This window comes from Ambystoma mexicanum, chromosome 3p (assembly GCF_040938575.1).
Source record: "Ambystoma mexicanum isolate Mex_15411 chromosome 3p, UKY_AmexF1_1, whole genome shotgun sequence".
NCBI lineage: Eukaryota > Metazoa > Chordata > Amphibia > Caudata > Ambystomatidae > Ambystoma > Ambystoma mexicanum.
In genome coordinates, this window is record NC_090925.1 from 1,011,003,549 (window position 1) to 1,011,020,651 (window position 17,103).

The following is a 17,103-nucleotide window of genomic DNA, read 5'->3' on the forward strand; positions in this document are numbered from 1 at the left end:
GGGGACACACCCCAAGTGCCTTGGAGAAAAGCAGGACCAAAGGCAACTTTGCGCTTGCAGTGTTTGTCAAGGAGTTCTTCTCCTATGTTTTTTTTATTTGTCAGTAATGTGACGGCACAGTAAATGCTAGCAGCGCTGTGTCAGTGTCTGACTCGTCCTTGTGACAGGTTACAATTATAATCATAGTTGCAATAGTGCATTGGTGAATGAACAGAACAGCAAACACCTGTTTCGACCTAAGGGGCTTTTTCAAGGCAAGGTGGATTCTATATGTGGTCACCTGCTTGGTGTTGGTAACATGGTTTTTGGGATCCATGGTTTGGTACAATGTGTAGACTCACACAATTCAGTTGGATAACTGGCTGTTCAATGGTTTAGATAGTTGGACGATTCTGTGCTTTTAATGTCAGTGGTTCACTGATCGAGTTCCTCAAAGGTTCTGATCCTGCTGTTTGTGGGAAGACTACCATATCCGCCGGTACCCGCCCAGAGAACCAGCCCCTGTGAAGATTGAAGAGCCTGCACTTGGGCAGCCAAGATTACTAGCAGTTTAAACGAACAGCAGGATTACAACCTTTGAGGAACTCGACCATTGATCAAAGACAGGGATATTGGCAGGTACCAGTGAACCCAGAAGACAAAGAGAAGATATCGCTTTCCATTCATGAAGGCTATTCCAATTTAAAGTCTTACTGTTCGGACTCCATGGAGTCCCTGCAGCCTTAGACTGATGGACCAGATCCTACAACCATTTTAAAGTTTTTGCCGAGGTTACTTGGATGACATAGTCACTCACAGTAAAACTTGGGAAAAACACTTATTCCATCTTTGAGGTTACCAGGCTCTAAGAAAGGCAGGTCTCACAGATAACCCAAAAAAATGTCTTACTTGTTCAGTCTGCTGTTAAAGTATTTGTTTTTTGTCGGGAACATACTCGGTCAACCACAGACAGAAATAATTAAAGCTGTACAAGAAACCCTGATACCAAAAACCAGCCACCACTTGAGAGCCTTCCTTAGCCTATTACAGAAGGTTCATAACAAATGTAAAAATTAACACAAGGAGAGGAAGGGGGAACAGGGTATTTATACTGCTCCACCAAACTTGCCCCCTAACAAAGGAAAACCTACACATTTCATACAAAGGGTTTGGTGGACAGTGGAGTAACACAGGTGTAGCATCAACCTCTTGCTAGATCAGTATTCCAGACTGGAAGTGGAAGAAATTATAACTCACCACCCTAAAGTGTGGAAACAGACCATGTTCAAATTGCACAATGTACATTCAAAACAAAAACATTTTTTTACCAAAAATATGTATTTTATTTAATTGGTTCACAATGGTTAAAAAACCTTGAGAAGGCTATTAATATATAGCAACACAATACAATGTGAAAAGTTGACAAGGAAAAACTCAAAACAAAATACACTGGAACAGTGACAGTAGGGGGAACTACCTGAAATCATGTTCCACAACCAGAATAGAGGAGCAATCGCTATTCAAAGGGACACACAAGGGGCAAACACATTCACCTACATTGATCTCAAAACTGAATTACACAAAAGACTCATACTGCATCATACCCAATCAACCCAACATGTTTCATTCCTCATACAACCACATCACACACAGTACAGGGAAATTCATCAGGGGCATGTATTCAAAAAACAACTATTCATAATAGCTACTGCTTGTGCAAGTATGAAGGCTAAAAAATCCAGGCCAACAAAAGGGGGCCCTTTTAATCACTGCAGAGTTGCCTGATCAATGTCAGAGCTAACCAGTAATGCACACTATCAATATAGTGTCAAGCGGTAAGCAAGAAGTGGTAGAAGCAGCTAAGTTGCCGCCTTCACCATCAACATGATTGCTGATCCCGCTGGATGTCGATGCTGTTCACCTCATTAGGGAAATCAGGCATATATTAAGGTGCGTTGGTCATGGAGAAACGACTTTAGTCTTCGGTAACCCAGGACCGTCTGCACGGGTTCAGAATTCCGCTGTAATAGCAGCCTAACCCAGCCTACTATCCAAACAAGCCACAAATTCGGGAGACAACTATTCAACCGTGTGTCGTCATAAATTAGCAAAGATGTCAGGTGGCTGATCCGAACAACTTTGGGTCAAGGTACCCAAATATAGCCTATGTAAAAATTCGAACGGAGGTTCAAAGTAACCCCTCTGTGTGGATGCAGATCTGTCAGCGCCTCCGAGGGAAACCCAGAATCAAGCAAGGACACCTCAAATGTATTCCATCACCTCTTGTCCTGCAGGCAAATTTGGAAATGTAGAGCCCCAAAAACTGAACTGGTATAAAGAAGATCAAGCCTGTTTTAACACCTTTACTTTAAACATATTCTATGTAGCGAACCATTTTAAAGGCGTCCTTCCCTTTGCTTGGTATGGGAAGGTAATTATCCAATCAATTCAAATGTTTGCCTTAGCCAAAGGGAGAATGGTGAGGGCTTTATAACCAAGTCTAAGAAACAGACTGTCTTTTGGGCTTGGATCTGAGGAGAGTCAGAGAGTACCAGAGCAGGGGTGCCCCTTGATCCCGGAAGGATGTGCTCTAGTGAGGCAGGAGATCACCTCCCAAACCCAAGGAGAAGGGGGAGAGGATCCCACCTGATGCCCTTAAGACGGGTATGCTCCAGAGAGAAGAGCCCCCTGAACACCACATGTTCTGTCTGCTTCCCTAAGGGTGGAGAAGAACCCTCCTAAAAACCAGGAGAGGGGTATGCTTCTGTGAGGAAGAGGTAAACCCCTGGAACCGGTGATGAATCCGATGGACTCCCCACTGTTTCCCCGGCGGTGACCTCATCCCATGTGACATCCTGACCCAGGGGGCAGCCTTATGAAGGAGGATCTCATGGGAGGAGACAACCACCGGAGAGATGTCATGGTTTCATTGGCTGAGACATGGTATTCCCCCCATCTGCCCATCAAGGAGACCCCTTGAAACCCAATACCCTATTGCCATGGAGCTGTCCCCCCCCCCCCCCTTTGAGGGGAAAATAGAGAAACCTTTTCCCAACACCCAAACTCCCATCCCTGGTCTAAAAAGTGAAAGCTTCAAAAATACCTTTTTCAGTTCTGATTCCCCTTTATATAGAACTGCTTTTTCATTTGGAACCATTGAGAGAGATTCTCCATGTACTATGCATCAGTTGACATCCATGGACTCCACTTCCCACAACCACCGAAGGACTGGGACGAGGAGGATGAAGGAAATGATGCAAAACAGAAGGAGCACCAAGCTCCATGAGGGTGCTAGTTGTTTTCAGAAAGCACCGGTGCGCGGGACATTTAAAGATGAAAACCAAACGATTGGCAGCAGCTGTTAACGAGAAGACGTTGCATCTTCCTCGGAGGTGTGTGGAAGCTGAAGGCACAAGCTGGTGTGGCAGAGTCAAGGGGCTCGCCATCCGAGAGGGAAAGTAACATTGCGCAAATAGGACGTACTGCGGAGTTGCCAGGAACCACAGGAAGATTCCTGGGCGTTCAGCAGCTGGAGGAAGCAGTGTTATTATACTCACTGGAACCAGAAGAAAAGCAGACGTGAAGGAGCGGAGCAACGAGAGAAGCCCGGGAGACGTCAAAGCAGACCAGAGTGGAAAGCAGGTGGCAAATTGATGCTGTACAGCCCTGAACAGGACCGAAGCCGCCACACAGAGCCGGTGAGTCAGCCCAAGCAAAGTGGGGACCTCGGGGCGTTTAGGTGCCCGTGCCAAACCCAGTTTGAACATTGTAAAGCTACAGAGAAAGAAACAATAAGAAGATTGTTTGCAAGTAAAAAGGGCAGAGTACAAACATGACCCCCAACAATATGAGTGCATGGAATGCAGATATCGGGGAAAACTTAAAACATTATAACAACTTGATATACCAAACCAAGGAAGATATATGCCATTTTGGATGTAAAGAGAAACTGTCATATATGTATAGAAGTAAGAAGTCCTGGCAGGGCAGTAAACCAGGCAGCTACAAGTACATGGGAAGTCCCGGCAGGGGAGTATACCAGACAATTGCAAGCCTACAAAAAGTCCCAAAAAGGATTGTTTTGTTGAATAAAGATTGTGAAAATAAAGGAGGAACTGTTGCTTATGAATACAAGAAATCCTGGCAAGACAGTGGCGAAACCTATAGGTAGTCCAGAGAAAGAGCCATGTTTGGAGAGCAAAGAACTGTCGGACCAAGAGTGATTGATGTTGGAGAAGAATCCAGGGGAAGGGAGTAAACCTCTGGAACCAAGGCTTGTTACTCTTGATGAATTTTTAAGAAGGAACATTTTGAAGAGGAAATTTTACGAGGCTAAGCAGCTTTGTACCTAACAGGATTGTTGTGGGCCAAGCAAAGTCGCAAAGAACTGTAAGACCAAGAAACATTGCCATACCATTGAAGAATCTAGGGTAAGGGAACCACCCTCGGGAACCAAGATTCGGTTACCTTGGAGAACTTTTATGTTCTGTTCTATTTTTATTTTTGAAAACGTTTTGCAAACACCAGGTTAAAGACCTTTCCCTTCTCACTTTATTATTTGGTTTTTAGTGTGAGGGTCTGGATAGAATGTTTGGCCACGAGGACGGTTTTGATTTCTAACATCCTGACACAGACAGATCTTTACTTTTTGGTTTTAGATGGGGGAGGGGGAATTCCTGTTAGAGCAGGGTCAGAGAGGCATTTTCCCAACCCGTTTGTTAATAAAAGTCTTTAACCAAAAACATGACAACTTTGTGTCTGGCTTTCATTTTGTACACCTCACAGACCCCAGGAGAGGTGTGAGCTGTTGTGTGAAATGGAGAGCCCCTTTAGTTGAATAGAAAGAGAGGCTGGACCAAAGAGGGGGGAGGGGAGGGAGAGGAGAGGAGAGGAGAGGAGAGGGGAGAGAGAGACGGAGAGGGGAGAGAGAGAGAGAGACTGAGAGACTGACTTTGTCCACAGATGAGGAAAACCCTGTGTACCTAGAGGGGTGTGCTACTTTGGAGAAGGAAGGAAGGAAGGAGTGAGTGAATGAGCAAGGCACTATGTCCCTAGGTATGGAATAGTGAGCAGAGTGCTATATCCCTGGCTGTGGAAAGGTGGCAGTGCACCATATCCCTGAGTAAAAGACAAACCTAGTGACGAGAAGGCCTTTTGGGACACTTGACACAGGGAGGAAGCCCTACATCCTGAGACACTTGGGCACGTCTTGTGGTCCTCAGAAGACTTAAAGACTGAATGTTAGAGCGACTTAAACAGGAGAACGTTTTGTCTGGAACTTTCTGAATACCTTTTGTTTGCTGTTCTTGGTTTATAATTCTGAATTCAATGACTACATTTCCGAAGAAGCTTTCTTACACCCATTCTGAACCAATGTCCATGCAATAATCTCATGTTTCACCTGTGATTTTATTTTTTTTATTTTTTTTAAACGCTTCCGCTTATTTTGGTGTCAGTAGCTGTGTATTCCTTCGTCCATGTGACATTAGTCAGAAAAAGTTCTAAAGCTGCCAATGTCAGTTTTGCGTTTATCTGCACATCATTAAAAAATAGTTACACTTTATAATATATAAATAGCATTTGAATAGACACCAGTAACTGCTGTACTCCAATTATGAAAATAATACTCACTGAATAGCTTCTAAAATAAATATTTGTTCTATTGCTATTGAATTTGAACTTTAACACTTGAGTTCTCTCTAACTTCTTTTTTTTTTTGACCTTCTCACTACAGTTTGAAAGATGAGATCACATCAGAAAAGTTGATGGGGGTGAAACTTTGGGTCACAGCAGGGCCCAGAGAAAAGTTTACTGCTGCAGAGGTAAGCTTTCCTTATTGCTTTGTTAGTTTGTGTTTTCCCTTTCCTTCTGTCTACCAAAGCACACTTATTTGGCTTTTTCACTTCGCTATCTAAAAAAAGTGTTTTTTTTTATTTATCCACTTTTTCTTTTCCATTTTGACCATGGTCTGTACTTTTCTCTGACTTTCCATATACATTTACCTATGACTCTCCATCCTCTTGGTGCTATATTTACCCTCACAATTCAACTAAAAAGGGAACCAGGTTAATTTTCAAACGGGTGGAACCACTCTCTCTAGCCATACCGTACTTTATTAATAAAGGAATGTTGTGAGCTGGTCTGTGGCCTGACTTTTTTTAAAAAACTTTATTTTTAGGTATTTAAACCACAATACAACTTCACACCCACATTAGGGTGGACTTTAAACTTTGCGCCTTGACCCAGGACCCACCCGGTGTCCATCCCCACACCCCTCCAACATCCCCGCCCCCCAGACACAGCGTCCTCTTTAGCTGCGTGCGAGCTACTTTTAGCTCTCACTCCAAGGATATGGAAATAACATGGGCCGGCCCTCACCGAGGGGTATCTTCCGAGTCTGAGGAGTCAGATGCGTGATCCTCCACTTCGCCCCTCAAGAACAGTGTCAGTGGTCCCCAGATGTCTGGTGGCCGGGCGTGCAATGGAAGGAGTTTGATGAAGTCTATTTCAACATCTTGGTAATAAAGCAAGTCTCTGCGCCATGCGGCGACTGTCGGGGGGGGGGGGGGGGAAGGGGCCTCGGCCCCAGGCCATGGCAACCCTCCTCCGAGCCAGAGTCAACAGAACCACGGACAGTTTTCTTATTGGAGCTGAGAGCAGCCTAGTCATGCCCAACAGGGCTGCTGTGTGGCTCGGCTGTATTGGTTCTCCCACAATAGCAGCTGTCGTCTCCAGGACTTGTTTCCAGAAAGGCATTAGCTCAGGGCACTCCCATGCTAGGTGAACAAAGTTCGCTGAGATTGTCCCGCATCTGTTGCATTTCGCTTCTGCGTCTGGGTGATGTTTGTTGGTTTTTGCTGGTGTGTGATATGTTTGATGGAGGAAGTTGAAGTGTATAAGTTTTAGGCACCACTTTTTGAGTTTGTTAGAGACTATAACACCAGTCTTCCTCCGATATGTTGACATGCAATGACTTTTCCCATCTAGCTTTTGCACCGGTGATGGCGGGTTTGTAGTCGGAATGAGGGATTTATAGATCTGTGACACCAGCCTACCCTCGCCTTGTGCTTGGATAACATTATGCAGCAATTGCCAGGTTGGTGGTTGACGCGGGAAGTCTGGCAACAGCGCCTGAATGGTGTAGCGAGTCCTGAAGTAGAGGAATACATCCAGAGCGGTGTTGCCCCCTTTATTTTTGGCTTGTTCTGGAGTTAGAAAGCCCTCTTCCGTGAAGAGATCCCCTAGGGTTTGTATGTTCAGTTTGTCAACCCATTGGTGGAACACCGTCTCTGAGGTCAGTGGGACTCCGGGAATAAACTTGACAGGTAGGAGTGGGGAGTACCGTGAATGTACTCCGAGTTTCTGGGCCAGAGTCCTCCAGACTTTGTACGTCGTGAGCATCACGTTCATCGTGGGACTGGGAACCGGCGTGTGACTGATGACGATCGCGGTTAGAAAGTTAGGTGTTGCTGGGGATCGTTCGACTTGTACATGTGGTCGGATAACTTGAGAGGCAAACCAATGGCTGAGGAACTGTGCTTGAGCTGCCCAGAAATATCTCTCAAGGTCCGGCAGCGCCAGTCCCCCATTGGTGAACGGGAGAGTCAGCGTGGTGTACGCCACTCTGGCTGGCTTGCCCGCCCAGAGTAGTTCAAGGACCAGGCTTTTCAATTTTTTTCAAGAAGGATTGTTGCAGCAACAGAGGGATATTGTTGAATAGGTATAATAGTTTTGGTAGAATCACCATCTTCACCAGGGAGACCCTACGCCAGAGGGTTAGTGGAAGCGACTTCCATCGAGAAATCTTGTCTTGCAGAGACTTGACCACCTCTTCGTAATTATCACGAAACACTTCCTGACACTTTAAAGATAGCTGTATGCCGAGGTACCGGACCTTGGAGAATTTCCATGTAAGTTGGAAGTCGTCTGGAAACTGTATGGTGGCTGGGATCAGAGGGAATACAATGGATTTTGCCTGGTTGATTTTTAAACCTGACGCTGCTCCAAATTTGATGACTTACCTCATGACTGGATTCAGATTGTCCTCAGGGTCTCGGATGAACAGTGCAACGTCATCGGCATAGAGAGAGATGATGAGTTTGTGAGGGCCTATAATGAGTCCCCTCTGCTGCCGCTGTTCTCGAAGTTCGGAGGTCAGCGGTTCCATCACCAAGGCGAAAATTAAGTCCGTTAGCGGGCAGTCCTGTCTCGTGCCTCGTTGCAGATCTATTGGAGCTGATTTGGCTGTACCCACAATTATACTGGCGCGTGGCTTGGTATATAGGAGGGTGACAAGGCTGATAAAGCGGGCTCCCAGGCCCATCCTGGTGAGGACCATGAACAGAAACGGCCACTCCACCGAGTCGAAAGCCTTTTCGGCGTCGAGAAGAACCGCCACAGCCTGTAGCGAGGGATCCAGTGCGGCAATGACACCGAACATTCTCCGGATTCCAAACGTGGTGTTGCGGCCAGGTATGAAGCCGGCTTGGTCTGCCAGTACGAGGGCTGGCATCAATGGCATCAACCTCCCCGCCAGCACCTTGGCGAGAATTTTATTGTCAAGATTAAGGAGAGAGATTGGTCGGTAGGAAGAACATTCTTCTGGGGGCTTGCCAGGCTTGTGCAGCAGAATAACATTGGCGTCACAGGTGGAGGAAGGGAGGTGTCCCCTTTCCAGCGCCTCTCTATATACTTCCGCCAGGAGGGGGGGCCAGGGTGCTCACAAATGACTTGTAAAATTCTCCTGTCAGTCCGTCAGGGCCCGGCGCTTTGGAGCTGGGGAGGGACTTTATGGCTTCTATAATCTCTTCTTGCGTGATCATTTCATTTAAGGGTTCACAGAGAGACTGTTCGACCCAGTAAAGCTCCGTGTCTTCCAGGTACTCCAGCGGGGCGGTTGAAGACTTGTTGAGTTTAGCACTATAGAGATCTTGGTAGAAGATCCGGAACTCCTCTGCTATCTTTTCGTCGGTGTGAACCGACCCACCTAGCTTGGTCCGAATCTGTTCTATTTGCGCATGCTTGTTATCAGCTCTGATTAAATTTGCTAGAAGGGCACCAGGTTTTTGACCTTCTCCGTATTGACGGACTTGGCTGTTGCGATTCAGGAATTTGACCTCTCAGTCTGCTGCGAGATTAAATTTGAGCAATTCTTCCTTCAGGGCTGCTGATATTTTGGGATCTGCCCCGTTTGTGGCTTGAAGTTCAAGTCCCTTTAGCCTCTCTTCGCTGGTTGTGAGCTCGCGCCTGATGAGCTTTAGGATGCCGTTTTCCTTGGCGTGGCAGATTCCTCTGATAAAGCATTTTAAGGACTCCCCGATTGTGCTTGCGGAGGGGACCGATCCTACGTTGGCTTCGAGAAACACGTTGATCTCCTCCCTTAGTTCAGAGGCAAACACCTCATCTCTTAACGAGCCTGTCTTGAAGCGCCATTGCTGTAGTGGCGGGGTAGGGGTGGAAGGCGTAAAGCTGAGGAAAAGAGGGGAGTGATCGGAGAGCGTTCTCGGATGTATGCAGCAACGACCACTTGACATTGGACCGCTTGCTGAGACGAAGAAATAGTCGATTCGGGAGCTCGTGTTGTGTACTGGTGAGTGAAATGTGAATTCTCGCGACTCGCCGTTCGAGACCCTCCAAATGTCTAGCATGATGAAGGCATTGCATATTTCTTTTATTTGGAGTCCCGCTTTGGTAGGAGGTTGTGGCATAGCTTTCGATCTGTCTCTTACTGGATCCAATACAGTGTTCATATCCCCTCCCCAGATTATGGATGCTGGGTCCTGCATGGAAAGCTGGGTAAGCACCCATCCAAAATTGTCTGGGCCATCCGTGTTTGGAGCGTAGGAGTTAACAAAGGTCACTTTCTGGCCTGCTATTATGCCGCTCACTAGGATCGCTCTCCCTTCAGCGTCTTTCGCCGTGCGTATCATGCGGAAGCTCATCCTCCTGTGTATGAGAATAGTGACTCCTCTGGAGTAGGTTGAGTAGGAGGAGTAGTATCTGTGACAGCCCCAGCTCTTGGCCCACTCGTGGTCCTTCCCTGGGAGAAGGTGGGTTTCCTGAATCATAGCCACGTCTATTTCGTGACTCCTGAGGTATTGCAGTATTTTCCTGGTTTTAGCTGGAATGTTGCCGCCTCTTATGTTCCATGTTAGAGTGTTGAATGGGTCGGGAATATCATTCTATTTGACCGCAGATCTTCACCTGAGTCTAGCTGTGGTGTGGCATTGGGGTGAGTTTTGATGGAAATGATGCTGAAAAATTGGCTCATTGCTTGGCAAGACGACACTGGTATCTGGTTGGGAGACGGAGAGCAGGGGGGTGATTGAGAACTGGTGGCGCAGAACTTTCCTGATGAACTCCGAGGGCACCGTCCATGGGTAGACCCCAAATGGCCCATGGCATTTCTCTCTTTGAGGTGGGCAACCCCCAACTGGCCCAAGGGAGATCCCTCAATAACCAAATAAAAAAAGTGAAACATGTGGATGCCATGTCGCTGTGGGAACTGTAGCCCCAAGGAACTCGGCTTAAAACAAAAAAAAACTGGTCACTGAGTGAACTTTGGAGAATGAACTGGTGCTGCGCTAGGGGCGCCTGGGGCTTTCCAAGCATCCCTGGCCCGCGTTGTAATCAGTGAGAATTGCACCTGTACTTTTTTGCAACTTATTGCAAGTTTGTACGCCGACTATGGTCACTCCGGTTTATGGTGGATTCCTGAGATTTCTGTCTCTTTGGGGCCTGGGTCGGTTGGGGTTTGGATCAGGGCAGCCCATCTGGTCAAGAAACATGCTCGCGTCATCGGGCGAATGGAAAAAATGGACCCTCTCCCCTTGCTGTACTCTGAGTCGTGCTGGAAAGAGCATCGAGTAGGGTAATTGATTGGCTCCGAGTCTTTGTTTGATGGCGGTAAAGGATTTCCTCTGGGTTTGTACTGTGGGAGAGAAGTCCGGATAAATATGGATTTTGTCACCATCATGGAGCAGGTCTCCTTTCTCTCTAGCTAGGCAGAGGATGGTGTCTCGGTCCTTGTAGTTGAGCAGCCTTGCTATGATTGGCCTAGGCGGAGCACCAGGGGCAGGCCGGGCAGATGAAATCCTGCGTGCTCTCTCTACTATGAAAACTTGAGACGGTGATTCTCTACTGAAGAGTGATGTGCAGAGTGACTCCACGAACTCCTCCATTCTACCTTGCGGCTGCTATTCCCTCACCCCGATCATTCTTATGGTATTCCTCCTTAATCGGCCTTCTAATTCTTCGCATTTGGCCATTGTTGTTTTCATTTGAGTTTCTAACTGCGACACTTTCGTTGAGAGGGCCGATGCGCCGTCATCTAGATTTGACACTCTTTGCTCGACCTCATTTAAACGTTCTGAGTGTGTGTCCATGCGGTGTTGAAGGAGGTCAACTTTGGAGGCGAGTCCGTCCATTTTGTTTAGGTTTCCAATGCCAGCTTTTAATTCCAATAGGAGTTCTTTGATTTCAGATGGGTTACCCTCTGAATCCATCTGGGGTGAATTGCCGGGGGTGGGGGTCTGGTCCTCACGCTGAACGGGAGCTTTAGGTGTCGCACCTCCCTCAAAAGTCAACTTCCTCTGGGATTTGTCGTTTTTCCCCATTTCAAATGTGGATCTGGAGAACTTTGTGTGAGTCCAGCTGTACTTTGCTGTGCTAGGGGTGTTCCTTGAACCCACCCAGTGGTGATAGGATTTATCCTGCTGGTCCAATTTGGAGGGCTTTTAGTTGTGTGGCGAGTTGGTTCCCTTCTCCTGTGCTTTGTTTCGTACGCTCTGCTGGGTGCTCCGTGGGGACTGTCTTTGGCTGACCTGAGGGGGAGGTTAGCGCTCTTCCGTGATGGCTCAAGCTTCTGCAAACAGACTCCCCCAGGGGAGGCGATGACACGGGGGGATGTATTGCACAGTGAGTCTTCTTTTTTATGATGCGCTTTGCTGAAGACACTGCGACTGGATGGGAAGCGCCGTTGTGTTGCAGCTACTCTTGCCTGGCAGCAGGGTGTGTTGCAGAGAGGCCTGAGGGGTGCAGTGGAACACTCCACAGCGAGTTGGGTGTAACTCCTGAAATAATGCCACAGTGGTGGGTGGGGGAGTGCGCTCCTCAAGCAAAGAAATGCTGTATTTGTTCTTTCCAAAGCTCCTCGCCGGGCCCTCAGTGAGCTGCTCCCGACGCGCCCACCGAGCTCTCCGCGAGCCGAACGGGACCGGCTCCGTGCCGCGACACCCGGAGCCGCGGAAAGGACCTGAAGTTGGCCCGGCTGGGTGGGGGGGGAGAATGGGGGATGGGGGGGTGGGGGAGGATGGGGGGTGGGCGGGGGACGGGCCGGCCTGGGAAGGCTCTATCACGGAGCGCGACCTCTCTCCCCCTCCGTACCTGAAGTCTCGAGTGCTCCCTCCGCCTCACGCCGTCGGTCGCCGAGGAGCCCCGCTGCAGGGGAGTTTCTCCGCGGGCACGGCCGCTCCGGGTGATGGGGTGCCTCGCAGGGCGGGGAGCGGGCTCCGGCGAGAGCAGCGCGCTGGGAGGGCGGATGCTGGGCCCCCACCTCCGCCGAGCCCCCGCGGCTCACCACAGCGCCGACGAGCGACTCCCCGGATCCAGCCACTCCACCAGGCAAGGCTCGGAAAGGCGCGGGAGCGGCCCCTCACAGGCGCACCGCAGGCAGATCCTTGCAGATCTTCCACCGCACACCACGCCGTGCGTCTGCCACCGGTGCTTCCCCGGGGGTCTGATACGCTGTCTTCGAGCCGGAGGGGGTCTTCAGCGTAGCGCCAGCTGCCACGGTGGGCCGGGCCGGTCGCGCAGATCCCGGGGCCCAGGCCACGCTGGGTCTCGTACAGGCAGGTAATGGCCGATTTTCGCCAGAAATTCACTGGCATGCAGCTGGGCAGGTCAGGTGACCAGGAGTCGTGGAATTGGGGCTTTTCCGTACAGGGGGTGGCAGGATTATGCAGGATTGATGCGGGGCACAACGGGAGCTCAAGCCAAAGCGGCCATCTTGGTTGGCCCTCTAGCGCCCTCTCTGTCTGTGGCCTGACTTTGTTAGGCGGGAGAACTGGGACCCCTCTCGAACTGGAAAAGGAGGGCTACTTGGACATTAGCCAGATGCAGTCCTGTCCTAAAGGCCAGAGCGGGACTTAGAACTTAACCCCTCCTTGTGTGCCATGCATGTTAAACCACCACCCTTTGTCGTGTGATACCTCACAGTATTGTTTCTGGCTAGTATTCTTGCTTTTTCAGGACCACAAGACCTAGCATGACCTGTATTGGCAGTAAAATAGCCAAATGAACCGGGAAACAGAAATGCTGCAACTAACACAGGCTATGAACCTTCACCACAACAAAACAGTCGGCTATATCAGAAGAACAAACCACTCACCGTAGCAAAATCAAAACCCTCAGCAATTCATCCTTTAATTCATCATGCATGTCAATGAAAAAGATTGTTTGGGTCGTCTCTGGCTATTCCGACTCTGCTGCAAGCAGCTTCAATTTGGCCACATAGGATACGCTGCCCATGGTGCTCAGCATATCCCTTGCACAAATTGCTTTGGGATTTTAAGCAAACTATGGACAATCAAACAAAGCCTTTAGGCTCCTAAGAAAGGCCTGACAATCATTCAAGACCTTATTGCTAGAAACCACCAAAGGTGTAGCCCAGGACAAGGCACTTCCTGCCAGATTGGAGACCATGTAACCAAACTTGGCTTTATCAGTAGAGAATTAGAGTGACCAGAACTTAAACTGTATATAACAGGCATTCATTAATTTCTTTAGCTACTTGGGGCTACCATCACCTTATCAGAGGCCAAAGGGCGCAAGGGTAGATCGGACACAGATGTCTGACATGATGCAACCTTAAGGCAAGCGATTGAATGTTTCACCGTTAATTGTTGAATCTGAGCCTTTTTGTGCAGTTCTTGTAAATCTGTCAGCACTTAGATACATAACACGATAGCTCACCTGGAGTAGGTTTGAAGTGGAAAGTGAAGTTGATGAGCAGGTTTCTACAGACCCACCATAACTGCACATTATATAAAACAGGTGGAGAATAAGTGGCATCTGTGAAACCTTCCAAGAGAGGGGACACACCTTGTAGGAGTGTGGTGCAGAGCAGGCTAGAACTTGTTCTCGATGTTCAGCAGTTCCGCTGCTGGTGGTGGGACAGGCATTCGGAATGGCCTGAGGCTGAGTTTGTGGTGTGTTTTAGTATACCATATTGTTAGGCAGAAACCTGTGCAGTTCCCTCTGGGACCACTGCAAAAGATTTAAGACTACATGTGTTTGGCAGTAAACCCACTTGGTAGCAGTCTGTACCACACAGATTCACTTGGTAGCTGTGGCTGAGCAGTCAGACTTCCCTCAAGAAGAGTTAGGCAGTATACAGAGTATTCACAATAGGTCAAGCGAACACAATAGAACAAGTAAACGCTGACCAGGGCTTGGTGTAAAAGGGATATAATTAATTATTTAAAACCACATCTAGAAAAACACACAGGTACCAATAGTAAGCAATTCAAAAACACGGTCACTAAAAGATATAACTCCCTTAAAAGAACATTAGACAAGTCTTAAGTAAAGCCCCACTTATTTTCAGACAGCGGTGAGCGCTTAACGTAGATGGCACTCTAATAGTTCATTTTAAAAAGGGAGAGAAAAGCAGAGAACAAATTGAAACAGATCCCAACACTTTTACAAGAACAGAACAAGAGAGGAAGGCAAAGTAAAACCGTGAATTCAGAGTCAGTAGGCCGGATCCGCTTTAAGAGGATCGAAACGAAATGTGTCCAAGGTCACACGGTTGCAGTGCACAAAAGTCTTGTACGGGTTCAAAAAGGAGTTGGATGAAAGAAAGGGACCAGTTAGAGGGACAAGGTGGCCAGCCCAGTCCAGAAGGTTACGGAGTTAGTATTACCTTGTAGTAATCTTTAGAAGGGGAGGCCTGGCAGACACGGTACCTTAAAGTGGTGAGAACACTCCACCGGGGGCAGTTGTTCCTGGCAGCGGATGCAAGTCGGTGCTTTGTCCGGGGGAAGGGAAGATCTCGTCGTGGAGGAAGACAGGAGTCCGTTGCACTGCCAGGGAAGAAACCAGCTGCAGAGTTTCTCAGGTACAAGGAGCGGTCCGTTGATTCGTGGTTCAGTGGTGAGTGGCTGCCTGGCCGCCGGGGTGCTTGGCACGGGCAGTTCGACCACAAACCGGTCTGTGGTGCAAAGAAAGAAAGGTAAACTGGTTGTGCCCACCAGTCAGGGGAAGAAGCCTCTCCAGCCGGGAGATCTTCTCTGTCGTCGGGAAGTGGTGAGTCGGTTCTGCAGGGCTCCACCGGTGGTGTTGTCGTGGTAGGTCGGCTCAGCTTCTCCCTCGTCGGATTCTCAGGTCCTGTGGCGACTTCTGAAGTTCCAGTCCCCAAAGCCCTGCTTTTATGCAGCATACCCCGATTCACTCAGCCTAGCTGTCAATCAAACATGCCAAGTGGTGAGCCGGCCGGCTCACCACTTGGGCCAATCACACAAGAATGCGACTTGAGTTACCAAGGTAACTCAGTCCAGGGTGCCTAAACCCCCTCCCACACCCCCTGTGGTACCCAGACAGAGTGGCACCACTTTTGGAGGCTTCTGTGGAGAAGCCCGCCAAAAAGTGGAACAAAGGGCTCGACTTGGGTTGGAGTCACAGAAGAGAACACAAACACCATTTTAGAATCGAGCCTTGGCAAAAAATACCAACCGGAGAATTAATATTAATTAAATAAACCGGCGGTATGTTCGACGCTATGAGAATTAAATAATGAAAGTTGATAGCCTCGAACAATGGGAAAATCCCATAGGGAAATATTCGCAGTCGAATATAAAAAGTAGTTTCCACTGCCACCAGCCAAAACTCGATCAGGGGGGATGAATTGCCCCGACCAGTACGTCTACAATATGATGGTTTGTACTGGTTTCTGTTAATAATTTGGGACTAGTAAAGCCAATGGTGACTTTACATGCCCTGGGAGACAGTAGTCAGTCCCAGGGTATGGAGTCTATGGTAGGGTATCACTATGACACCCCTGTGTTACTGCACGGAGGGTGCTGTGTAACACACATAGTAAAAACACATGAGGACCCCATAGCCCATAAAACACATTACCAGTCAAAGGAATACCATAAATCATGTCCAAGAGTGGGAGAAAAAGAGTCTCACTCTTGGCAGGAGAAAAGAACAAACTCCAGAAATCCAGCAAAGCTGCTGGGGGTCTCACTAGGTTAGGAAATTCAGCCTAAAGAGAGAATTCTCCCTAACACTTCCCCCTCCCCCCAGACTAAGGGACAGGAGGATTTAATCCACTCCTGGATGAATCTCATACCTCTAGTCTATGACATACATCCTAGAGAGACCATCAGCATTTTGGTGGTGACACCCTGACCTGTGCTCAGTGGTGAAATCAAACCCTTGCAGGCAGATTGACCATCTCAATAGTTTTGGGTTTTCCCCTTTCATTTGCATTAACCATCTCAAGGGTTGGTGGTCAGTCTGAATGACAAAAGTAGAACCATACAAGTATGGCCTAAACTTCTTCAGAGCCCACACAATAGCAAAACACTCTCGTTCAATGGTTGCCCACCTTGTTTCAGGATCCTTCAGTTTACTACTGATGAAGCAAATGGGGTGCTCCCTACCTTTCCCATCCAGTTGACTGAGGACTGCACCTATTCCTACATTTGAAGCATCTGTTTGCACAATGAAAGTTTGGTGATAGTCAGGAGCTCTGAGTACTGGGGCTTGGCAAAGAGCCTTTTTCAGGATTTCAAAGGCCTGATTGCATTCCTCATTCCACCTAACCTTTTTAGGGAATTTAGGAGAGGAGATGACATTCAGTGGAGAAGCTATGGACCCATAGTTCTCAATGAAATTCATGTAATACCCAGTGAGACCTAAGAAGGCTCTCACCTGGGTCTGAGTAGTAGGTGTTGTCCAATTTTGCACAGCTTCAATCTTACTGGGCAAAGGCCTTATTTCTCCACCTCCTACCTCATGTCCAAGGTAGACCACTTTACTCTGTCCAATCTGGCATTTACCTGCCTTTATGGTCAGATTGGCCTTTCTAAGAGCCTGCAAAACATATCTCAGGTGGTC

At 48.2% G+C, this 17,103-nt stretch overlaps 1 protein-coding gene across 3 annotated transcripts in view; it reads left to right on the plus strand.

Annotated features, from left to right (window-relative positions):
- Positions 1–17,103, plus strand: part of IFT52 (intraflagellar transport 52) — a 770,870-nt gene that overhangs the window by 210,754 nt on the left and 543,013 nt on the right. For all 3 annotated transcript variants that reach the window (XM_069652341.1, XM_069652339.1, XM_069652340.1), the window contains exon 3: positions 5,714–5,801. In XM_069652341.1, coding sequence (XP_069508442.1) covers positions 5,714–5,801 — 88 coding nt within the window. The remainder of the gene's footprint in view (positions 1–5,713; positions 5,802–17,103) is intronic.